Here is a 25,042-nt window from a genome sequence, read left to right on the forward strand (position 1 = left end):
CATAAACACTCCTTTAAATGAACCACCAATCAAAGAATAACCCAAATGGAAATCGAAATAAATCCCAAAACACTCACTTTTCGTTTGAGATGCAAACAGCAACACCCTTTTAGTTTTTCGTGTCCCTTTAAGATACACTTCAGAACAAAAGACACAACAGGTGTGTGGGTTTGTAAGTGTGTATTTACAATAAAGGGGAATATCTGTCACAGAGGACAAAGCAAAGCGGGGTCAGAGGTCAGCAGAGGATCATGGGTCGTGTCCGCTGTAGAACTTGGAAAGGAAGTCCTTGGGACGAGGCTCTTCGCTCTCGTTGAAGAATCGCATGATGTGGGTCTTCTGCTTCCAGACGTGGATCGTCTCCTGGAGCTCCATCTTCCCCTGGAGATGAAGTAGCATACACACATTTGTTTGTTCAGTTGTGATGGGAAAGTCTTATTCATGATCCGTCAACACTGAGATGAGAAACTGGTCAGCCGATGAAATAGAGCTTGGAAAAACTTGATAATTCTAAACTGAAGAGTATATTCTTTGCATCAAGGCTTTGTTTAACAGACGGACTGTTCACACCAATTTGTCTGCGCATGTTTGCTGTGCAGCTAATCAACAGTGTGCAGATTTAATAGAATGACACATTTGTGTTTAAATCGGCAAAATGTGGGCTATTTACGATAGCCGTTAACAGCCGGTGTGCAGCCGAGTACTGTTGCTAGGAGACACACAATGACGCGTTCAAGCTCTGTTCATTAGCAGAACAAATAAAGTATTGGGCAAAGGTCAATTAAACCATATGTGTTTTGAATGTATCTTGTAATTTAGGTTTCCGAAAACTAATAGATTCAAGTGTTTTAAAGAGAATTTTCCAAAGCAATACATGTACGTACTTGTATGTTGTGATATAATTACATTTAGGATCACATTTACAAAGTACATTTTCGGGACAAAAAAAAGTTTGGTTAGTCTGGAGTCTAATTTAATGTAATGTGGTACTTAAATGCACTATATCGTTTTAAAAGAAAATATGATTGTATGGTATTTAAGGAGCTGTCTTCACCTTGATGACCAACATGTCGATCACTCTGGGGTCGTTGACGTGCTTGTTTTTGTCGAACATCTCCCTCACTTTGTCTCTGCCCGTACGCACGTTGATGTCCAGCTGAAACAGAGCCACTGTAGAGAGAGGGATACAAACTATAAGTCACCTTTTCCCACCACAGCAACCTGTTCCAGGAACACATTTGTTATGATATATTTTACAACTCTTATACTAAGGTGAGTGCCTCTGTACAGATCAAATGTGTAGGTGTTATTTATGCTCATATTAACAATTAAATGCAACAGTGCTACTGCAATGTCTTTCAAATAAAGCATCGCTAATGGGATTTTTATCAAAAGCACACGTTTGTTATTAGTATCAAAGCTGAGTTGGCACACAATGTAAACCAGCTCACTTGTTGTTCTTGTGTATTAACTGGATCTAAATGTTGACCGTTTACACAATATGCTATAAACAACTATCAACAGGAAACAACACACATTTCAAAATGACCTTTTTTAAGAGGTGTTTTAGATACAATCCAAAGTAAGATGAACATGTCATATTTATAGTAAAAGCCGTATGCTGTAGATTAAAGTAAGGACCTTGGCATGGACGGATTCCCTATATTAAAAACTAATATCAGGGTAATACTTTCCAACATGTATAGCCTATGCCCATGGTGGAATTAATATCGGAAGGAGTACATATTGCATGGTATGGACTATTATATTTCATGGCTACTCATTAGTGACACCACTAACGTTTATATTAAATATAGAAGAAGCAAAGTGTATTGTTATGATTGTGTTGCCTATAGCTAGCGGCTAACGTACAGCTGAAGCTCCACATAGACACGACCTTGAAGCCGGTTCTGTTAGTTTATATCATGTTACCCTCCACACAGAGCCACATACCGGTGCTGGGGATCTCCCGGTACCAGGCCCGGTACAGCTCGCGGACCCTCCGCTTCGCCTCGTCCAGATCCCGGCTGAAAATGGGTTTGACAACTTTAGAAGCTCCAGCGGCAGCTCGGGTCGCTGCTGTCGACGCCATGACTGCAGTCGTCACTGGACTTCCGGTTCTTCTTCTTCGTTTTCTTCTTCTGTAGCGCCACCTGGTGGACTGGCTGGTTTGAGGGCTACAGCAAGGGTGTCCAAACTTTTTTCACCGAGAGCCACATACAGAAAAATATACGAAGGGCTGGGCCACTCACTAGAGGTATATCGCCTAAGTTGGAAAAATCAATCCAATGTAAGTAAATTATTCTTGACACTTGAAAATTATTTAAAGGTCCCATGTCATGGCCATTTCTACTGATCATAATTCCATTCTTGAGGTATACTAAAATAAATGTAGCCTATATTGTGCAATGTTCCAAACTCACATTGGTTTCAGCATCTTTGTATAGTATGTGTATTCACTCTGTCCTAAACGGCTTGTTGGAGCTCCTGCCCCCCCCCTCCCTCTCCCCACCCCCTGCTCAGAGATCAGCTGCTGGGCTGCCAGAAGAGGGGGAGGAAAAGAGAGGCTCCGTTTATTTTTCTTGTATTATTATATAGAGTCGTTATCAATTTGTTTTAAAGCTCAATAAATAACAAAGAAGACCTCTGAGCGGCACTTTTCTTATTTTGTCGGAAACTGTGCCGCATGGTTCCCTCGCGGCTCGTCCCTTGGAAGCAGGGGCGGACTGGGGGGAAAAAGTGGCCCGGGGATTAATTGACAGACAGGCCCACTTAATGCGCGGAATGTATCGGCCGGCCGGCGACGAAAGTATGTTACTTAACAAAAAACCCTATAGCCTTTATGTTATTTTGGAGAATTATTCATATAGTAATCACATTACCTGAGCCCTTGAGTCGCCTAGAGCAAAATAGTTACTGCATATATTTAGTGATTTTAATGTTAACAGACCATTGATGCAATAACATTTTGACCCAATTTGCCTGACTTGACACATGGAATAAAACATGCAGTAGGAAGCATCCTCGATCCTCAGCTCTGAATTATGTGAGATGACGTATGGTGGGGGTGGCAGCACTCTGCCCCTATGGTCATTATTTTTTTGCCACACACATTAAATAGGACAATACTCTGAGCATGCGCAGTGTAGTTTTTATAGTCACCGTTCACTTAGACAGGGAGAGGGAGGGGCATGATCGGGTTTTGTCCCACATGGCTCTAAACAGCTCAATAGGCACACACTGTAGACACTAATTAGAAGAACACAGACTAAAACAGCAATGTACATACGAATCAGATGATTAACCATGATCTTAGAATATATTTTATATATTTTGTTATTTATTTTTTGCATTTTTTTGCAATCATTATTTGTAATACTTTCTGCTGACACTAGGTGGGGCTGTACCTGCCCCTAATGACCAGTCGCCACTGTGTGTTCGGTGAAGCATTATATGCTTACCAATTCTATGTAGGATATAAAAACGACTAAACTGCAATGATAGCAAAGCTGTGGCTTGGGTTTTTGGGGTAATAAAGTCCAAATCATCGTTGGGCTGAACATTGTTGAGAAAATGCTGCATCTCTTGCATTTATTGACATAGAGGAGCCTTATTGTTTACCTTTTTAATATCATTTTTTGTAATTTTAAATTGCTTGGTTTTTGTGAAATTAGCCTGTTTTCCTATTAAAGTGTAACAGATTGATGCATTTCCACAGATCATCTTAAAGGTGCAGGGGCGGATCTAGACAAATATTCATGGGGTGGCAAGAGGGTGGCAGGAGAATTTGAGGGGTGGCATCCCCTGCCAGAAGTATATTCTGATTTAATCGCAGTCATATCAATCCATGTTAACTTGGAAATCCACAATATTGATATTTTAACTCAATAACATTAGATGAGATTATTGTAGCACATCAGTAAAGCCTTAAATATAAATATATAAGGTGGCACACGTAATTTAATGAATTTTAACTGAATGAGTTGGTTTAACTCTTAGACCAGCAGGGGTACCAAATATGCAGACTGCTGCAATAAGTACATTAACTGTCTCATCGATGTGTGTCTGTGTGAATATGATAATATTAACAATCATATTATTCCTATCAGCTGTCAATCACTGTTATGATTCACATATTCAGTGTTATTATTAAATAAACTATATTTTTTTGGAGGAGTTAATGATGAACATTCCTCAAGATGCTTGCTCACCCTCCTTCAAATTTGAAAGACCAGTAATTACTATCATAATTCAAAAGAATCAAAGGAACAGTTCAGCGCCCCACAACTTCATTGCAAACAGTTACAACCTTGACTTTACATCAGAAAGAACAAACATTAAATAAATGACTAACTGCATCAGTTAGGGTTAAAACAACGTGTATTCAGCTAAAACATACATCGCTGCAGTTATTATCCAGTGGAAAGTCCTTACCTACTGGCCTAGTTAAATCAAAGTGGTTACTTTTTTTTGGCTGGGCAGTGAAGTTTTACACACCGTCTTAATTGACTTTCTCAGGACTTGAAACTGTTTTTTTGGGGCAGAACCCCACAAAGAAGGAACATATATTTACACATGTAAGGTCATCATCTTACATAGCTTATTATTCTCATCGACTCATCCGTGAGCAGAGCATCAAGTTGGCATGCCTATAACAGCTGAATGTGGCGATTACCATCTTGATCAGCAAAACGCCACACAAACTTATTAAGATTTAAAGCTATGGTGCGTTTTGATTCAATGCTGAGTACAGCCAAACTTGACAGGCTCTTCTTTGTCATAGTAGACCGCAAAGTGCCAGAGTATTTGTGTTGGGTAATCTATGGTAGGGCTAACCCATACAGTGGAGGCAGTGGCGGTTCTACGGGGTGGCACGGGGTGGCAGCTGCCACCTCAGAAAAATGCCTTGCCACCCCAGCTGCCACCCCATTTGGCAGCTTTGTTTTTGAAAGAAAAGTTGTGGCTCATCGGACATTTATGAGAGAAAATCTCTAATGTCCGAGTGCAAGTGAATGCAGCACAAGACGCGAGCCTTGTAACTCCTCCCCCCCCCCTGGCGCGAGCTTGGAAATATGATTGGCGGCGATTTCATTTGAACGGGAGGACAGCGCAAAACGAGAAGCATTTCGGATACAAGTAGACAGAAGGAATGAGGTATTTGTGGTCAGGGTATGGCTGGGGTAAGCTACAGCCATACCAATAAATGGCTTAGCCCCACCATGAAAAATGATGTTAAAGTAAGCAAAATAAAGTCTGCCAACTCGGGCGGAGTAAATTGCACAGACAGCAGTTAATAATATTGATTTCAGGAGCCACTTGTCTGGAAATACCGAAGACTAGAAACGGTTTTGAAAACTTTTGTCACGTAGTGATCGTCTTCTCAATAGAACATCTTTGATAATGTCTTCTGGCCAATCAGAATCAAGATAACAGCGTGGTGTTGTTGCAGGAAGTCCCGACGGAGAATACTTTTGCTGTAGTACATCTCGATATACATCGGTACAACTATAAGACCCCACGGTTTGATGATTGATAGGTGTGTGGGCTGTCTTTCATTTTGACACACAGAACAATAGGGGCTAGTGACCCTTATCCACAATGTAAAGTCATTCACACAGCCTCTTCCCTCTCCTCTCTGTGAGGAGCAGCAGGTTCAGCTTTCAGAACAAAGTAACAAAAACTAAAATGACATTCATTTTTTTTAAATACGTTGTGTAGTAATATATATGTATTTATTTTTCTTCTTAAGAGAGCACCAGAATGTGTATTTGATGTTAGTATTTCAAAAAATCTCCTGGGGGACAATCCCCCCAGACCCCCCTGCAGGGGTTGGGTTTTCAACTCTTTCACCTGTGGGGAAATTGCAGGATTGGCTCCAGGTCGCCCTTTGTATTTACTACAAGACAAATGTGCCTTTTTATTTCATAGAGTTCAATTTTGATTGAGACAGGGAAATAATATAAACCTCACGCGTGGCGTTTCACTGTCAAGGGGAGCCTGTATGTAATTACATTGCAAATACTGACTTGAGCCCCTCCACTCAGGGGCGGATCTAGACAAATATTCATGGGGTGGCAAGAGGGTGGCAGGAGAATTTGAGGGGTGGCATCCCCTGCCAGAAGTATATTCTGATTTAATCGCAGTCATATCAATCCATGTTAACTTGGAAATCCACAATATTGATATTTTAACTCAATAACATTAGATGAGATTATTGTAGCACATCAGTAAAGCCTTAAATATAAATATATAAGGTGGCACACGTAATTTAATGAATTTTAACTGAATGAGTTGGTTTAACTCTTAGACCAGCAGGGGTACCAAATATGCAGACTGCTGCAATAAGTACATTAACTGTCTCATCGATGTGTGTCTGTGTGAATATGATAATATTAACAATCATATTATTCCTATCAGCTATCAATTACTGTTATGATTCACATATTCAGTGTTATTATTAAATAAACTATATTTTTTTGGAGGAGTTAATGATGAACATTCCTCAAGATGCTTGCTCACCCTCCTTCAAATTTGAAAGACCAGTAATTACTATCATAATTCAAAAGAATCAAAGGAACAGTTCAGCGCCCCACAACTTCATTGCAAACAGTTACAACCTTGACTTTACATCAGAAAGAACAAACATTAAATAAATGACTAACTGCATCAGTTAGGGTTAAAACAACGTGTATTCAGCTAAAACATACATCGCTGCAGTTATTATCCAGTGGAAAGTCCTTACCTACTGGCCTAGTTAAATCAAAGTGGTTACTTTTTTTTGGCTGGGCAGTGAAGTTTTACACACCGTCTTAATTGACTTTCTCAGGACTTGAAACTGTTTTTTTGGGGCAGAACCCCACAAAGAAGGAACATATATTTACACATGTAAGGTCATCATCTTACATAGTTTATTATTCTCATCGACTCATCCGTGAGCAGAGCATCAAGTTGGCATGCCTATAACAGCTGAATGTGGCGATTACCATCTTGATCAGCAAAACGCCACACAAACTTATTAAGATTTAAAGCTATGGTGCGTTTTGATTCAATGCTGAGTACAGCCAAACTTGACAGGCTCTTCTTTGTCATAGTAGACCGCAAAGTGCCAGAGTATTTGTGTTGGGTAATCTATGGTAGGGCTAACCCATACAGTGGAGGGGCTCAAGTCAGTATTTGCAATGTAATTACATACAGGCTCCCCTTGACAGTGAAACGCCACGCGTGAGGTTTATATTATTTCCCTGTCTCAATCAAAATTGAACTCTATGAAATAAAAAGGCACATTTGTCTTGTAGTAAATACAAAGGGCGACCTGGAGCCAATCCTGCAATTTCCCCACAGGTGAAAGAGTTGAAAACCCAACCCCTGCAGGGGGGTCTGGGGGGATTGTCCCCCAGGAGATTTTTTGAAATACTAACATCAAATACACATTCTGGTGCTCTCTTAAGAAGAAAAATAAATACATATATATTACTACACAACGTATTTAAAAAAAATGAATGTCATTTTAGTTTTTGTTACTTTGTTCTGAAAGCTGAACCTGCTGCTCCTCACAGAGAGGAGAGGGAAGAGGCTGTGTGAATGACTTTACATTGTGGATAAGGGTCACTAGCCCCTATTGTTCTGTGTGTCAAAATGAAAGACAGCCCACACACCTATCAATCATCAAACCGTGGGGTCTTATAGTTGTACCGATGTATATCGAGATGTACTACAGCAAAAGTATTCTCCGTCGGGACTTCCTGCAACAACACCACGCTGTTATCTTGATTCTGATTGGCCAGAAGACATTATCAAAGATGTTCTATTGAGAAGACGATCACTACGTGACAAAAGTTTTCAAAACCGTTTCTAGTCTTCGGTATTTCCAGACAAGTGGCTCCTGAAATCAATATTATTAACTGCTGTCTGTGCAATTTACTCCGCCCGAGTTGGCAGACTTTATTTTGCTTACTTTAACATCATTTTTCATGGTGGGGCTAAGCCATTTATTGGTATGGCTGTAGCTTACCCCAGCCATACCCTGACCACAAATACCTCATTCCTTCTGTCTACTTGTATCCGAAATGCTTCTCGTTTTGCGCTGTCCTCCCGTTCAAATGAAATCGCCGCCAATCATATTTCCAAGCTCGCGCCAGGGGGGGGGGAGGAGTTACAAGGCTCGCGTCTTGTGCTGCATTCACTTGCACTCGGACATTAGAGATTTTCTCTCATAAATGTCCGATGAGCCACAACTTTTCTTTCAAAAACAAAGCTGCCAAATGGGGTGGCAGCTGGGGTGGCAAGGCATTTTTCTGAGGTGGCAGCTGCCACCCCGTGCCACCCCGTAGAACCGCCACTGGTGGGGTAGGTAAGTTTCAGAAACTGGCTCGAGTGCACTAAAATTTGAAACTACACAGCCAAAAAGAATCCGCCCTTCCTTCAGACTTCCTTACAGAGCACCTCTTCCGCGAGAGCAGGCTGCAGTAACGTTACATATCAGGCAAAGCTAAACACATCTAGGTTAGCAATACTAAACAGCCAAAGCAACTCCGATATTGACTCTGGTTTGACTTCTCCTAGTTTCCACTTTCTTTTTGTTCTTAATTTGCTCCGTTACATTTTTTCTTTTGCGACCAGTAGACGATGTTGAACCTAACTCTGCAATGGTGAAAGTGGCCGCCTGTTGCTGGCGAGTCATTGAAGTACTGCTGCAATGCACGCCCAATGACGGCACGCCCAATGAGGGCACGAGATACATTTGTGCGTGCACGAGATGGAAGGCTGACAGACAGGGCGGCAATCCAATCCGCCCGGCTAAACGGATTGGTTGTAGTTTTTACAGTATTACGGGTTCCACAGATGACATTTTTTTAATGGATTTTTTGTCAAAGCACTTAAGATATTCATTGCTATCGGGATGTTAAGAGCATTCCATGGAATATAACAAAAAGTGTATCTCGAGCCGGTTTCTGAAACTTACCTACCCCACCTTTAAAGGCTTCGGAATCCCCCCCATTATAGTTAAAAAAAACTGTCAAAACTAGGGCCCCCAAACAGCATCTTGCATAGGGCCCCCAAAAAGCTAGAAATGGCCCTGACTATACCCTCCAAAGTTCTTGAGGGTGGGATTAATAGAAGCATGCTTTTTACGGCAGGCCAGGGGGTGCATTTCACGACGGGGCTGCAGCATCATTTGACACAACACCAGCACCAGTATTTCAAATTTGGGCACCAGGGGGCACAATAAGACAGTTGAATACATTTTAAAACAGCTACTGCACTGTAAAAGCTGTGACCAATGGTTACTTAAAAAAAACAAAGTGACAATTAATATAATTAAATTGATTTTAATCTCAACAATTTGATTAGAAAGTCCTGAATAAATTGAGTTTATAAAACATAATTATAATAAGTAAATGTGTGGAATTTATTCATTTTGATTGAGTTTTTATTAACCAATTATTTGAACAAACCACCAAGCATATAACTTACAGCAGGTATATTTATTTAACAAACAAACAACAACAAAATGTTCACGAACATTTAAAAAATGTTAGAAAGAAAACAAATCCTATAGGCCTAATGGCTAAGTCCCCAGAGCAGTCAGGACTTGAATGCCTTCCACCATAATAATAATAATAATAATAATAATAATAATACATTTAAGTTTTATAGCACTTTTCCTGGTGCTCAAAGATGCTTTACATAAAATCAGAAACAGAAACAGTAAATAATGGTACACAACACAGGTTTTCATTCATTGTTTGATATTTTTAATGAGGAAATGTTACCCACAACAGATTCAGTTGTAACATATGTTACTGCAAGAAGGACCAACTCACCATTGAAGGCGCAGCAAAGGGAAGGCCCGGATAGGCCCAGATCCAATCAGGACATGTATTTGTATTGGTGTAAATCCTGGCCAATGAAAAGCCTGGAATATCAGATCAGTGCGGGCGGAGTTGAACTTTGACTTTTGTGTGTTTTTTAAAGTTGAAAATGTTTGTTTGCTTGCTGCTGCGAAATGTTTGTAGCTGTAAGATCAACAATAAACCGGTGTAATTATACATATGATGGAAATATGGGAGAAATGTACGGATCAGTGTCAGTGAGGAGTTAGCACCCTTAAATGAAGATACAAGTGAAGTTTAATCACGAATAAGCATGAGTTTAAGATATGATATCACTCAAGCTTCCATTTAGCCTTACTCCCTGCAGAGTGGACCCAATGGAGAGACAGCTTCTGGTGTTAAAAGGACCCAGCAATGGCCCTAAATGAACTTTAACTTTTAACTGTGTCACCTCCAAACGTCATGCTTGCACCTGATGTAAAACGATCTCCCTCACATGGTAAGATAAACTAGTTTTAAGCCCGCCGTGGCTGCATGATGACAAACAGATTGCATCATCATGAATACTTTGGCAGTGTGTTTGTGTGTGGTTGTTGACTTTGGCTTTGTTCTGTCACTAGAAATATGTGCTATCAGGTAGACTCACCCCTGCCACTTGTGTGTGTAATGTTGTATGAACTGCATGCTGTAATAGCCTTTTGATTTGTAGATTCAAGGAAATAATTACATTTCTTACCTGTTCGTTTCTCCTTAGGCAAGGCACGTTTTATTTATACAGTTGCACCTTTCAACACAAGGCAATTCAAAGTGCTTCAGATAATTAAGAAACAGTGCAGTTGAAATACATTATAAAATGGCATTTAACAGTCATTAAAAAGCATAAATAATTTTTAAAAAACATTAAAAAAAAGAAGAATATTAGTCCAACATGTTTTAAGATTTTCCCGAAATAATATTTTGCCTTTAAACCTTATTAGATTTGGGTTGGCGTGCTGATTATGGGACATTTTCTTCTAAAAAAATACATAAAAGGTATTTAATCCTGCCCATTGTTGTGCACCTCAATGTAAATCGACTGCGTCATGATCCACACATGGCCTCTTTTTTAGGCACGCGGTGGCTGCAAAATGAAAACTGAATAATGAGCAGTAGCGGACTGGCCATCGGGACGTTCGGGAAGAATCCCGATGGGCCGGTGTTCCGGATTAACTGGTTTCACCGTTAACTGGTTTCCCGATCAACTGGTTTCCCGATCAACTGGGGCACAGTTTACATACATCTTTTGGTATATTTGGCTCGGTAGGAAGACTTTGATGCACATTCAGTACAGTCAGTGTGTGAGGTTGTGGTTACGATGGCGATATCCGGACGCGAACAGCGAGGACTACAAAAAGATAAACGAGTTGACAGGGGATGTCTGTTCAAAACATTGCGAGCTCCAATAAATAATTTAAACCAGCTATTGTTGCCAGACTTATTACTGAATATCGTTCTTAATGTGATACCAAGTCCACCTGAGACCTGTGTACACCTTCAGACAGCCTCTCCAAGTGAAGCACACGTTTACTCAGTTTGAAAGCAGCGTGGAGAAGTCCTTCATATGTGTTAAACTGTGACCCGCCCAGGGTAAACTGTGGCTATCTACCAGCGATCATGTTACCTATTTCCGCCAGCGGGTCATATTGACCCCACCCCGACGTGTTGCTATAGCAACGCCTTTTGTCTACTGCGGTTCCCACTACTGACTGTAGTGAATGAGTGCGCTCCCGCTCACCCGAGACTGCTCTATGGAAAGCCAAAAGTGCCATAATACGGGGGTGAAAAAACGCGCGAACATACCGGGAGGTCCGTTTTTTCGCGCGAAAAAACGCGCGAAAAAACGGGGAGGTCCGTTTTTTCAACGGGGAGGTCCGTTTTTTCGCGCGAAAAAACGGGCCGATATACGTGCGAATGTTCGCGCGGTTTTTTATATGATAATGAGCCCCTCCTTCTGATTTCCTTAGCCAATAAGTTAAAAGTGTCTGTAACCAATCAGTGAAGGGTAAAGCCAGACCAAAACAATCTGTAGATGAAAAGTTCCTGACATGGTGAGGCTGTGCTGTAAATTGTGCATTATTCCAGATTCAGGGGACTAAGTATTAATTTGCCTTTGAATATAATAAATATATCAATCAATATATCAATATAACCTGCCTTCATTGTTTTTTTTTAAATAAAATGGCATTACCCTTTTCCTTAAACCTCTGGAGTGTGAAGTGAAGGTATTTTCTCAATTTTTAGATGTCTCCTTAAATCCACTTTTAAATGTACTTATAACATGGCATGGTGTTACATGTCAAAATGTTCAGTAGTCTCTGGTGTTGCTAGAAATGCAAATTCACTCACCTTAGAGCACTGTCTTATGAGAAACCTAGCTTAGAAATCCGATTTTTGGAAAACTTCAAAACTGTTGTGAAACACATATGTACTCATGTCATCCATTTTTTTTGGTGTTTCAGATTTTGTTCACCAAAGTCTTTGGTTCACAAAAGTAGTGAAATATATCAATTACACTATAAGCCTATATAAAAGTGTTGTTCATGTCTAAAATGAAAATGTGTAAATTATAATTTAGAGTAAAATATTTCCATCCCTCTACTTTCACCACAGAAAAGTTACATCAGGACTGAATAATGACTTCATATTCCATACCAAGGTTTATGTGATGTGTACAAATACAAATTCAGCATTTCAACTTTATTTTTCAACCAACTATTTATGTTAACATATGAAACTGTAAAATCTCAATATTTCCAATATCAGAACTTTTTCAACCAACTATTCATTATAAATGTAAAGACAGGGGGTCTTTGTCCATGGTCTTTGTCTGTCTTCCAAGACAGTGGGTCTGGCTGCTGTGTAGGTGGGGCTGATGGTGCATGGCCTGCTGGTGGCTGTGTCGGAGGGAGGTAGGTGGGATTGTCCCGGGTTGATGCTGGGATTGTCCCGGGTTGATGCTGGTGGCTGGATGGGAGGTACGTGTGCTAGGCGAGACTTCTTTGCTGGCTGGGTTGATCGTGATGGCTGTGGTGGAGACCTTTGTATCGAGGTGTATCTTAATCTTGTGGCAGGCACAGATGGAGGTGGAGGCCGCTGTAGGGATGCTGGTCCTCTGGTCCTCGGGTCCTTGGTGGTGATGGCTGTGGTGGACGCCTTTGTACCGAGGTGTATCTTAATCTTGTGGCAGGCACAGATGGAGGTGGAGGCCGCTGTAGGGATGCTGGTCCTCTGGTCATTGGTGGTGATGGCTGTGGTGGAGGTCTTTGAGCCACGGTAGATTTTGACCTGGGGGCCGGCACAGATGAAGGTTCTGGCTGCTGGATAAACGCCACCTCTGGGCCACTAGGCCCAGGCAGCTGTGAAATCTGAAGGAAAAAAAACATACCTTTACATTTAGCAAATCAAAATAACTGTATGACGTATTTTTCTCTAATCAAAAATGGAAATAAATCCACATGCCATATTATGACTTTTATGAAGGATTAAAGCCTTCTTCATTTCCAGTATATAATACAGTGATAACACACACAACCCGGTTGACTGTACTCACTTTAACCTGGCTCTGTTGTCCACTGATAGGCATAGTGCTGTGTACCTGGACTCACATTCAGGTTCAGGTCCGGACTCAAGTCCAGAGGTTCAGGTTCAGGTCCGGACTTATAAGTCCGGACTTGGGTCAAGTTGTGTGAGTAACTAAAGTGAACTTATTGTGAGCTAATTATCAATTGAAAATAAACTCATAATCAACTCAAATTCAAACTCGTCAGGTTTATTGTGCCCCCTTCCAACTTGTGTCTACACCATGTATTTTCTATAACTCTACATGTGTTACTAACTACACAACACAACTACATACATAGTGATGTACATACAAGACTCAATCTGCAAGAGTACAAGTCTGTGTTCTTGTTCAAGAACAACAGCATATTGACATTGTTTGGGTGAAGTGTTGCTCTTTCGGCAGACACTATATCACCATACATGCAAAGGAGTTAGCTTAGCTACACTACCAAATATGGCAACCAGCATCCCACGCTGTCAGTGTCCACTATGTCTAAACCAGCTTCCCTTGACGTCACACAGATCTCGCGAGCAGTTGCGATATTTTGCGAGACTTCGTGAGTTCAGTAATGGCCGCCATATCAGAAGCCAAAACAATGTTTTTCGTCTTTTCTCAGCGCAAATTTCTCGATCTATGGAAGGTTTTAGATGGTTTAGAACAAAAAGGAGAATATACGTAAGTACCGGTTCCCGACGTTCCGGTTTTAACCGGACTTGAACCGAAACTTTTTACAAGTCCAGTACCGGTTCGGCGTACCGGTACGCAGCACATCATAGGCACAATATTAGCATAGCATTAGCGCGCTATTAGAATTTCAATAATATGAACAATTATGAACTCAGACCAGCATTTCACATATTTATACAAGCAGAATACACTTGAAATGTAAGCCAAACTACTGCACGGGAGTCATACACCTAGTAACATAGAAGAACAAAGAAGCTAGCGGACGCCATTAGCCACTGTAGTGGAGCCGAACTAGCTGACAGAATGACATTAAACTACACATAAAGAACAGTTTCAAAAACACTTCTTAGATCGAAATATGACATAATCTTTGTACACACTACTAACCTGTTGAACAGGAGAAATGAATGAAGCAGAGGGAACGTTGTTGCCGTTCCAGCCAGAATGCCAAGTCTGCGGCAGACACATAATAACAACACTTACTTTACGGCATGCGCTCAGCAACACATTCCCTTTTACGGCATGCCCACTGAGGCCTTTCCGTGTCCTATACTGCCCTCTGCTGTTTGTAATGATATACAATATTTAACATAAACATGCCTTCGAGAGTATAACTTAATTTATACAAGACAATATACATTGAAAATGTGCCCACATATTTATGCGGTTATCTGAATCATATTTTCTACCCCTTATATTCGAAAATATATGATTAAATATCTAAAATATGCGCACTTCGACGCTGCGTGGGTGGACTCCAGTTATATCTTTCAAACTAAATCTATCCACTATCTGCTTGTAGACTAACGGTCAAAGGGTCTAATATCCGGGAGGGCCGGGCTCGAGTCTCGGAAAGGAAACGTTTTTTTGTGTTATCTCTTTTCATTCACTTACAATCTTTGTATAAATGCAAAGTATTCCAAGGTCTGCTTCACCTTAATTGTCCCAACTGCTTGGCAACAGCTGTCTGTTCTCCAGTTGTTTAAGGTGGTAGCCTGTCGCCTGCGTTCATGTTTCAAATAAATGGGAATTGATCAGCCTCAGATGTATTAATTTATAAAAAAAAAAAAAATTTAATTCGAATGTTTCTCTTCAGTGCAATTGCAATTGCACATTGCATCATTTTTGTGTTCTTTGTTCTGTTTTAGAAAGGAAGGATTGTTTACTTTTTTCGTTGTCTACAAAACCGGAAAAACAACATAATTGTGCTTTTCCAGACACTGAAGAAAGAAAAATACCATGAATTTTCGGTATCAGGGCTGTTAGGGAAAAGATCAGGCAATATATCTTGAGAGAAAACTTATCTTTTGATCCCGTTTGAATTGTGCCACGAATTACACTTATGATGTTTGTCATCTTAAACAATCACTTCCATGTCAAAAAACTCCGTTTGTCGTAAAACTGTTGAAATATAAGACTATGAAAAATACGCAACTAGAAATAAGTGAAATGTGCCAACGTGACGGCCGTCTTGGTGTGTGGTGCGCGACGGGAGATGTAGGTCATTGACTGGTTTCAGGCAAAAAAAAAGTGTTACTTCACAGTTTTACGACACATTTAAAAAATGTTGACTTGCAAAATTATCTTTTAAATTGACAAAAATCATATGTGTAATTTGTGGTTCAATTCAAACGGGATCGAAAGATAATCTTTCTCTCTCCATTTACTTCAATACATACCTTTTCCGAAATAAGGTCCCATGGAGCTCAACCGGAAAGGGAGGGACTTCGCCTCTCTATAAGCATGCAGCAGCAGTAGCAGCAGCCGGAAAAATGTCCACGAGAAACTTCATCTTGCGTTGCAAAAGGACAATAAATGACTGCACAAGACTTCTCCAAACAGATGATGCCGGTCATGCCGTGTTACAATCCACAGTAACGAGGTAAGGGCCAAGCCTATTGCTACTGTTAGAAATTAAAATCAATGTTTTAATGGGGAAATGTAGTTTAAACATGCCGTCAGTTTTAATGCTCTTTTATACTGAAAAACCAGAAATTCTTGTGCACAAGCAGTTAAGCTTTTATTCTGAAAATCCTTCATCTCCGGTTAGCATTTAGCATGTGGCTAATATACGATTTCCTGAAGAGGTGAATTTAGTAGCGAAATGAGAGAGTGGTGCAAACCGAAGCCTACTGACTTAACACTACAACTATAGATGTCGAGATACTACCATGCTGAATATTAAATGAAGGTACAGTTTATTTGAATACATTATTTACAGACGAGAGTAGCATGTGACAACATCCGGAATGACCGGAAACCAAACGAGCCGAGAAGTATTGTTTAGAGTATTGATTACAGCATTTAGAATGTGTTAAATGAAGAGTGATGAAAGAGAATATGAGGAGAAACTGCGTGTTAAGCATATATTGAATGTGAAAAGAACCTATCCTCTGTTTAAATGCAATAACGGACATTAGAGACGAGGCGAGCCGGCTGGCGGGGAGGAGCCAGCAGACGATATATAAACAGCACCGGAGGAGAGATCCGGGCTCTTCTCTTCCCTATCGAGGAGAGCCAGATCACAGCTGTTTGTCTGACTGAACAATATTCTGTCTGTAACACTACCGCGCCTCTTTTAATTAAAGTACCCAATTGAACTTTCACAGAGACTCCATTTAGTCTCCTATTTTAAAGCTTCTCTCCTGGTCGGGAGAATAACGTACACAGTTAACACTACTACCAACACAAAGGAATGTAGTTTGTTTTTGCATGTAACCTAAACTGAGGTTGTGTGAGATCTTTCACACTTACAAATTCTGTCTTCTCCCCTATTTCACCAAACCGTTTACTGGCAGGTTAGAAACCATGGAAAGGAGCCTCGAGTGGTCACGGGGCAGGCTAATTAACGTCCCTACAGCTGATCTTTTACTTCAGGACCTTCGGGAATATATACTTGAAGTCCGGAGATCTTGGCCTACCACACCCGCACAACAAGGTAGGTCGATGTGATAATTGTTCACTTTAGCTTAGGCTTTCGTTGATAAACCAGTGCTAGTATTGTTGAGTACTAAGTGTCCAACAGGCCAATACATTTTAAAGTAATTATTTGTTTTAAATATGGGTAATACCAATATAAACACCTTTTTTAATCTGTAGTTGCCAGCTATTAATTACAACATTCTGGTGAGACGCTCTGAGTCTCGAGTTGTCCACTTAAAACTGTACTCCAAATTCCACCTTTATATCCTGCCACAGTAGAGGAGACGCTATTCCCCCTCCCCCGTCGAGGGCAGTCTGGCCATCTGTAGTACACCACGTATCATCAAACGTGTGAATGAGGACATTGAAAGGGTGCCAGAGGGGGAGTCTCTGTCTTCAGGGTTGGAAGACACAGACTGCAACTATGTATCTCTATGCCCATACACATTTATGCTTTTGTTCTTACTGTATACTACAACTATAGTGTATTGCATGTCCACTGGTTTAATGCCAAACTGCATTTCATTTTTTTAAAAAGTATCTTTAGGCTGGGCAATGACAATAAAATAGACGCATTGTGTGCGTTTCTGGCACAACGGCATAAATGCGTTGCTTTTACAACAATGACAATAAATGTAATCTAATGTTTTGCTGTTGTTGCAGGTCCTTCTGGCTACCACGCCCCACTCATTTTGTTGGGTGGTCGAGGTCCCCCACAATTCAGCATTTCCAGAGAGCAAATCTCTTTTTTGAGGAGCTGTGGTTTTACAGCAACAAAGATGGCACAGATATTAAAAGTATCTCTGCGCACAGTGAGACGGCGATTGAGGTATGTAGCAATGTCTTCAACATTGGAAGTGCCATCTTGTCTCAATTTATTGTAAACATCCCAAGGAGGGGTTGTAGCCATGTTACACTATGCATGTTGTAAAGTAAATCTGAATACCGTAGGTCTCATATATTTAAAACATGTTTATTTTTCAGGCAGTTCCACATGCTGCGCTCTGGGACATACTCCACCATCTCAGATGCTACACTAGACGACCTCATCAAGGAGATAGTGGCTGGGAATAACCAGATTGGCCCTGAATCTGTCAGGGCACAGCTGCAGGCCCAGCAGATGTGGATACAGAGACGCAGAGTGCGGGACAGCATGAGGCGGATAGACCCAGAAGCAGCTTCACTGGACATGTCCTCTCAAGCTGCAGAAGACAACTCCAAAACAGTGGAGGATCTGCAGAAGCAACTGCAGGAGTTAAGAGTCCAGCGAGAGTTTTGCTAACAGAGGTTTGCTGGCTCCGTCGACAACATCCGATTCTATACAAGGTAATGTTTTGGCTAAATTCTATCCAAGTTTTTGAGATGGGTTAGCTTATAAAGAATCCTGTTTACCTGCCGTGTGACCGCTGACTATATGCATGCAGTGTTGGAATAAGTACTCAACTTAACTGAAGTATAAGTACAAATACTATGGTTTTAAAATACTCCTGAACTGAACATGTAGAATCATAAATCCTGTGTTTTCATATATAAAAAGTAACTAGAAACTATGAAGGTTAACTAAATGTGGTGGAGTAAAACATATTAATACTAACAACATACTGAGAATATTTTACTACAAGTGGAAATCTTCAAAACCTTACCAAAGTAAAAGTATGTCAATATCCACTGCGTTTCCCCCAGTTGCACACGTAAGAATGAAGAGTAAACGTAGTCATTGTGTGTAAAATGTTCCCTGTATGTTTTAGATTATTATTACTGCTGCTAATGTAGTTGCTACATTTTACTGCTGTAGATTACTATACCTGCACCTAGTGCCTTCTTACTCAGTCTATTTGAATTGTAATGTATTATAGCAAACAAGAGGAAAGCATTAGCCCATGTGTTACAGTTAACACGATTGTATTTACTGTCAATTAATGACTGACATGTGTCTTTTGTGTACAGATTCCCGAGCTATAACCACCTGATGGCCTTCTGGTTTTTAATTGAGCCTTCAATTCATTAAATGGTTTGTGTTACTAGAGCGATATCAACTGCCAAGAGTAATGAAGAAGTGGTTACACACGCACGTCCATCAACGGTAGGTTATGTTTCTTTTAACACACAATCTAAACACAAACTGAAGGGAAAATGTCTCTCCGACATTTCATTGCTTTTGTGTAGGCTAAAAGGCTAAAGTACTCAATCCTTTTTGAATACATCAGAGAACTAAAACAACTTAATGTTTTTCCCATAGTGTGCTACACTCATGACATTAATATAGTAACCTTTTTTTGTTTTTATCTTCCAGAGACAGCTGCTTCAGCCAATTGACGAGTTCTTCCTTTTTCTATGCTTCCTGTCGGTGGGTTTGAAAGAGAGGGACCTTGCAAACCGCTTCAACGTACACCAGTCCTCTGTGAGCCGCATCATTGCAACATGGACAAGTTTTCTTACAACTTTATTGGGTTCACAGTGCATCTGGCTTACACCTGCAGAAGTTCAAGCCCACCTCCCAGAGGCATTCAAAGATTTCCCAGACACACAGGTGATCCTGGATTGCACAGAGCTGAGGTGTCAAACACCATCCTCACTCCTCCTCCAAAGTGAAATGTATTCTACATAGAAATCTCACTGCACCATGAAAGCCCTGGTTGGCATAGCCCCACATGGTGCAGTGACATTTGTTTCCAGTCTGTATGGTGGTTCTGTCAGCGACAAGGAGATTTTCAAACAATCTGGAATAGCTGCGTTGTTGACTGAAAACATAGCAGTGATGGTAGATAAGAGCTTCCTGATCAGCGATTGCTGCAAATGCAAGGTGTACTGCCCACCTTTTCTGTCAAAGCAGAAGCAAATGCCAGCCTATGAGGTGAGGGAGACACAGGCCATTGCCAGACTGAGGGTTCATGTAGAGCGTGTCATTAGGAGGATAAAAGAGAACAAACTTTTTGATGGTGAATCCCACATAGGTATTGTTTGTATTCTTATCGATAGTCATGAACTTTCTCTTGTGACAAAATAGACTCTCCGTTAGTAAACGTTTACTCTGTGTAAAAGTGATTTCTGTGTGTAAAAGTGAGGTAACATGTGTAGATGAATAACATCAACTTGTATTCGTCCCACACATACACACCTATAGATGTAGTTATATTTGTGTCTGTGACTTTATATTGAATGGGAAATAACTGGAAAATACCTGTGTAAGAGAGAGACTCCTGTCCCGCCTCTCCATTTTATTTTTAGTTGTGCATTGTTATTTGTGCTTTAGAAACATTCCACTTGAACTTTATTTGAATGAACTTAGTAGTAATTATTGTCCTATATTTCTTTCAGATTTCACAGCTGCCTGGGCCTAGGAGAAAGAACCTCCATCTGTGCCTGCACCAAGGTCAAGATCTACCGTTGCTCAAGGGCCTTCACCAGAGCCATCACCACCGAGGACCAAAGGACCAGCATCACTACAGCGGCCTCCATCTTTCCCTGCCACAAGATCAAGATACACCTCGGTACAAAGGCCTCCACCACAGCCATCGCGATCAACCCAGCCAGCAAAGAAGTCTCGCCTAGCAGACGTACCTCCAATCCAGCCACCAGCATCAACCCGGGACAATCCCACCTACCTCCCTCCGACACAGCCACCAGCAGGCCATGCACCATCAGCCCCACCTACACAGCAGCCAGACCCACTGTCTTGGAAGACAGACAAAGACCATGGACAAAGACCCCCTGTCTTTACATTTATAATGAATAGTTGGTTGAAAAAGTTCTGATATTGGAAATATTGAGATTTTACAGTTTCATATGTTAACATAAATAGTTGGTTGAAAAATAAAGTTGAAATGCTGAATTTGTATTTGTACACATCACATAAACCTTGGTATGGAATATGAAGTCATTATTCAGTCCTGATGTAACTTTTCTGTGGTGAAAGTAGAGGGATGGAAATATTTTACTCTAAATTATAATTTACACATTTTCATTTTAGACATGAACAACACTTTTATATAGGCTTATAGTGTAATTGATATATTTCACTACTTTTGTGAACCAAAGACTTTGGTGAACAAAATCTGAAACACCAAAAAAAATGGATGACATGAGTACATATGTGTTTCACAACAGTTTTGAAGTTTTCCAAAAATCGGATTTCTAAGCTAGGTTTCTCATAAGACAGTGCTCTAAGGTGAGTGAATTTGCATTTCTAGCAACACCAGAGACTACTGAACATTTTGACATGTAACACCATGCCATGTTATAAGAAGTACATTTAAAAGTGGATTTAAGGAGACATCTAAAAATTGAGAAAATACCTTCACTTCACACTCCAGAGGTTTAAGGAAAAGGGTAATGCCATTTTATTTAAAAAAAACAATGAAGGCAGGTTATATTGATATATTGATTGATATATTTATTATATTCAAAGGCAAATTAATACTTAGTCCCCTGAATCTGGAATAATGCACAATTTACAGCACAGCCTCACCATGTCAGGAACTTTTCATCTACAGATTGTTTTGGTCTGGCTTTACCCTTCACTGATTGGTTACAGACACTTTTAACTTATTGGCTAAGGAAATCAGAAGGAGGGGCTCATTATCATATAAAAAACCGCGCGAACATTCGCCCGTATATTGGCCCGTTTTTTCACGCGAAAAAACGGACCTCCCCGTATGTTCGCGCGTTTTTTCGCGCGAAAAAACGGACCTCCCCGTATGTTCGCGCGTTTTTTCACCCCCGTATTATGGCACTTTTGGCTTTCCATACGCGCCCACACAGACACACACACACCAAACCCTCTGCTCCCCAAACCCGCCCCTACCTGCTCTCCTCACAGAAGCCTGACACAAACAGTTAACAGAACACTTGAACAATAAATGCAGATCGCTACAGTATCAATAATCCTTCATTTGTCGCACAGCAGGATATACAGTTGCAGCAAAGAGAAAGTACAGATAAAAAGACACAATTGTAATGAATGGATTAACATATTAAAAAGAAAGCATACGTTATTAAAATAAAAAAATTGCACATCCATGATTTAAAACAAAGTAGAAGCATTATAAAATAACTAAGTTAATAAATAATAATGTAAATATAATTGAAAACCATAGTCCATACTGAATGTGGACATTTTAATACACTTTAAAGGAGATGGATTTAATAGACATTTTAACCGGTTTTATACCCGTTTTTTTATTATCACTTTTTCTATATACGTTTATGATTATTGTTTAATCTGCATGTGTACCTGAGTTATCCTGATCAATTTGGAAGTTTCAGACTTAAATCATTGATAATGTGCAGCTGGCGGTCATTATTGAAAAAAACAAGCAACAGTGATATCATGCTTGGCAGCCGGGCCCGGACTGGCCATCGGGAGGACCGGGAGGGTTCCCGATGGCCTGGCCTGTTAAGTGGCCTTCTAGCCTGAGGATTTTTTTTTTTTAATGTATAGCCAGGCTATGTATTGTGAACGCAACGCTGCGCAAATGTGGGTCTGACTCTGCCTCACAGAGGGTGACTGGTTGTCTACATGATGTGGCCTGCCGACATGGCCACTTTCATACAGATCACTGAAGCCCTTGATCGGTCTCTGTGTGTCATTCAAGCTCGGGAGGGTATGTAATCATGGATGTATAATAATGTGTGGCGAGAAAGAGAGAGAGAGCGCGCGCACCGGTAGCTATTGTTGTTGTTAAATATGTATTTAATGAGAGTCGAGAGAGAGAAGGTAGAAAAATAAAGTCTGTGTTTTGCAGACAACTAAATAAACGCACCACGGCGGGAGAAAGCATGTACAGAATACTACGTAATAATGTGTGAATATCATTGAAAACAATAGGCTATACATCACATTAAACACCGTCATCAAGCATGACCATTCACTACCGGAACAGGAATGTCGGTGTAAGGTGTCATCTCAAGTTCTGTTGGAGCTCCTCCAGCAGCGGCTCCTCCAGAGACCTTTGACCAGCAGATTCTCAGAATTGTTTGACCACGGCAAAAAGCTCCAGCAATCAAAAACACAGCAGCTACGGAGACACAGATCAAAGCGGTCTTCTCTTTCTACAACAGAGCGAGAGGGACAAAAACAATCAGAACGCTATATGGCACTACGGAATTCCGACCTAAAGTGACATGAAACATTGTTTTTAAAAATCGAGATAACGAGTGACTTTATTGCTATAAATTGGAAACAAATAATACTGTGAGAGTCACAGACTTGAATTGATAGATCAAGGCAGACTGTCCTTATAATGAAGGCTTTGCATGAATATAGGCTTTGCACTGTCATTGCAATTTGCCCCACATAAACATAACAGTCTGCAATGAAACGGTTGTTTCCATGTGCTCCACTTGGCGCACCGGTAACTTTCTCGAAGAAAAAAAAAGTCGGGATTTAGTGTTAGAGTTTTATTTATTTTTAAAAGTCGGGATAACGGGATAACCGAACACAACACAGTAGCGTCATGTCTAAAAATGTATCTACAAACTGCATTTTATAATCAATAGGATTTGTATACTTGTACTCACGCATGGTGGTTGGGGGGTGAAGGTGATCTGTTCCGGATTCCTCTCCTCTGTATTCGGCGCAGGGCTGACCGACACCCTCACAGCCTGAACATGTTCCCTCTTGTCGTCCTTAAAGATGTGGAAAATGTAATCTCCTCGGTCCTCGGGCTTCACCCCTTGCAGGGTCAGAGTCAGGTCTCCATCTGAGCTCCAGTTAGGGGCTACAGATGTTCTGTTCTCAAACCCTGAGCCCTGTGAGGTGCGTCCGGAGGAGAGGTCCAGCTCAAACACAAGCTGTTTGTTTCTCTCCACTCTGTACATCCCGAGTTTTCCTGCAGTAAAGTAGTGGAAGGTAATTCTAGCAGCCTCTCCCTCAGTCACTGATTTCTCCGAGGATATGATGACATTCAGATGGATAAGTTTCTCCTCTGAGCCGCAGGTTAACCTGTACAGTCCCTGGTCGTTGATGTTGCTCCTGTTTAAGATCACGGACTCGTTTGGACTCATCCGGTCTTTGTAACCGTCTAGCGGCTTCCAAACACCCTCCAGATGAGCCACAGTCGGACTGCTTCCAACTGTCAAAGTGTGCTGGAGTTTCGCTCCTCTCTCGCTGCAGTGTTCGGTTTCTGGAAACTGAACTCTGTCTCCTAATATTGTATCGAGAGTTAGTCCGAAAGTAAGGTTGACAATAAATAAGAGAGCACGCAATGTAAGAGCTGCCATTGTTGGAGTGGTGCTGTGTGGATTATAGTAAGGTGTTCATCCAAAGGCTCGATTTTATAGATCGAAGAATCCGCCCATGCGGGGGTGTGGTATTTGGTCTCTATTCCTGCCAGAAATGTAGGCTACTTCCTTGAGCCTCATGTAGAGCAGTTTATTGCCTACCTATTGTAGCCTACTGCTTTTGTAACTTTAAGTATATCTTTGATCCTTTCTTTATTTTAAGAACAAATAGAAAAGCGAGACTTCTTGTACTTGGGTCAAAGTAGAAGTACTCAGATCTTGTACTTGGGTCAAAGTAGAAGTACTCAGATCTTGTACTTGAGTCAAAGTAGAAGTAGTCAGATCTTGTACTTGAGTCAAAGTAGAAGTACTCAGATCTTGTACTTGAGTCAAAGTAGAAGTAGTCAGATCTTTTACTTGAGTCAAAGTAGAAGTAGTCAGATCTTGTACTTGAGTAAAAGTAGAAGTACTCAGATCTTGTACTTGAGTAAAAGTAGAAGTACTCAGATCTTGTACTTGAGTCAAAGTAGAAGTACTCAGATCTTGTACTTGAGTCAAAGTAGAATTACTCAGATCTTGTACTTGAGTCAAAGTAGAAGTACTCAGATCTTGTACTTGAGTAAAAGTAGAAGTACTCAGATCTTGTACTTGAGTCATAGTAGAAGTACTCAGATCTTATACTTGAGTCAAAGTAGAAGTAGTCAGATCTTGTACTTGAGTCAAAGTAGAAGTACTCAGATCTTGTATTTGAGTCAAAGTAGAAGTACTCAGATAATGT

The 25,042-nt window shown here is 40.7% G+C and overlaps 3 protein-coding genes and 1 long non-coding RNA gene across 14 annotated transcripts; 1 reads left to right on the forward strand and 3 right to left on the reverse strand.

Moving 5' to 3' along the window:
- Positions 1-165: 165 nt before the first annotated feature.
- ndufa6 (NADH:ubiquinone oxidoreductase subunit A6) lies at positions 166-2,117 on the reverse strand. The gene is made up of 3 exons (XM_079643882.1): positions 1,954-2,117; positions 1,055-1,170; positions 166-381 (listed from the first exon to the last, which is right to left on the reverse strand). Exons 1-3 carry the CDS (start codon positions 2,090-2,092, stop codon positions 250-252), a joined length of 387 nt encoding a protein of 128 aa, XP_079500008.1. The 5' UTR covers positions 2,093-2,117; the 3' UTR covers positions 166-249.
- An 11,658-nt stretch (positions 2,118-13,775) lies between these two features.
- Positions 13,776-20,913, forward strand: LOC307014156 (uncharacterized protein). Of its 11 annotated transcripts, none has more exons than XM_079641926.1 (8): positions 13,776-14,109; positions 15,816-16,003; positions 16,920-17,059; positions 17,707-17,872; positions 18,028-18,369; positions 18,991-19,126; positions 19,337-19,444; positions 20,362-20,501. In XM_079641926.1, the coding sequence occupies exons 1-5, from the start codon at positions 13,888-13,890 to the stop codon at positions 18,323-18,325; spliced, it is 1,014 nt and encodes a 337-aa protein (XP_079498052.1). In that variant the 5' UTR covers positions 13,776-13,887; the 3' UTR covers positions 18,326-18,369; positions 18,991-19,126; positions 19,337-19,444; positions 20,362-20,501. The 11 variants fall into 11 exon arrangements, with proteins under 11 accessions (XP_079498052.1, XP_079498050.1, XP_079498054.1 ...); XM_079641924.1 differs by having other exon boundaries at positions 19,337-19,573; positions 20,362-20,498; XM_079641928.1 differs by having other exon boundaries at positions 19,337-19,390; positions 20,362-20,490.
- A 497-nt stretch (positions 20,914-21,410) lies between these two features.
- LOC307014158 lies at positions 21,411-21,795 on the reverse strand. The gene is made up of 2 exons (XR_013801169.1): positions 21,733-21,795; positions 21,411-21,690 (listed from the first exon to the last, which is right to left on the reverse strand). It is a non-coding gene; the product is annotated as an uncharacterized lncRNA (long non-coding RNA).
- A 617-nt stretch (positions 21,796-22,412) lies between these two features.
- Positions 22,413-24,276, reverse strand: LOC307016526 (uncharacterized protein). Its single transcript, XM_079645653.1, has 2 exons — positions 23,563-24,276; positions 22,413-23,094 (listed from the first exon to the last, which is right to left on the reverse strand). Exons 1-2 carry the CDS (start codon positions 24,262-24,264, stop codon positions 22,897-22,899), a joined length of 900 nt encoding a protein of 299 aa, XP_079501779.1. The 5' UTR covers positions 24,265-24,276; the 3' UTR covers positions 22,413-22,896.
- Between the last annotated feature and the right edge of the window lie 766 nt (positions 24,277-25,042).

Source organism: Notothenia rossii, assembly GCF_949606895.1.
Source record: "Notothenia rossii genome assembly, chromosome: 8".
Classification (NCBI taxonomy): domain Eukaryota; kingdom Metazoa; phylum Chordata; class Actinopteri; order Perciformes; family Nototheniidae; genus Notothenia; species Notothenia rossii.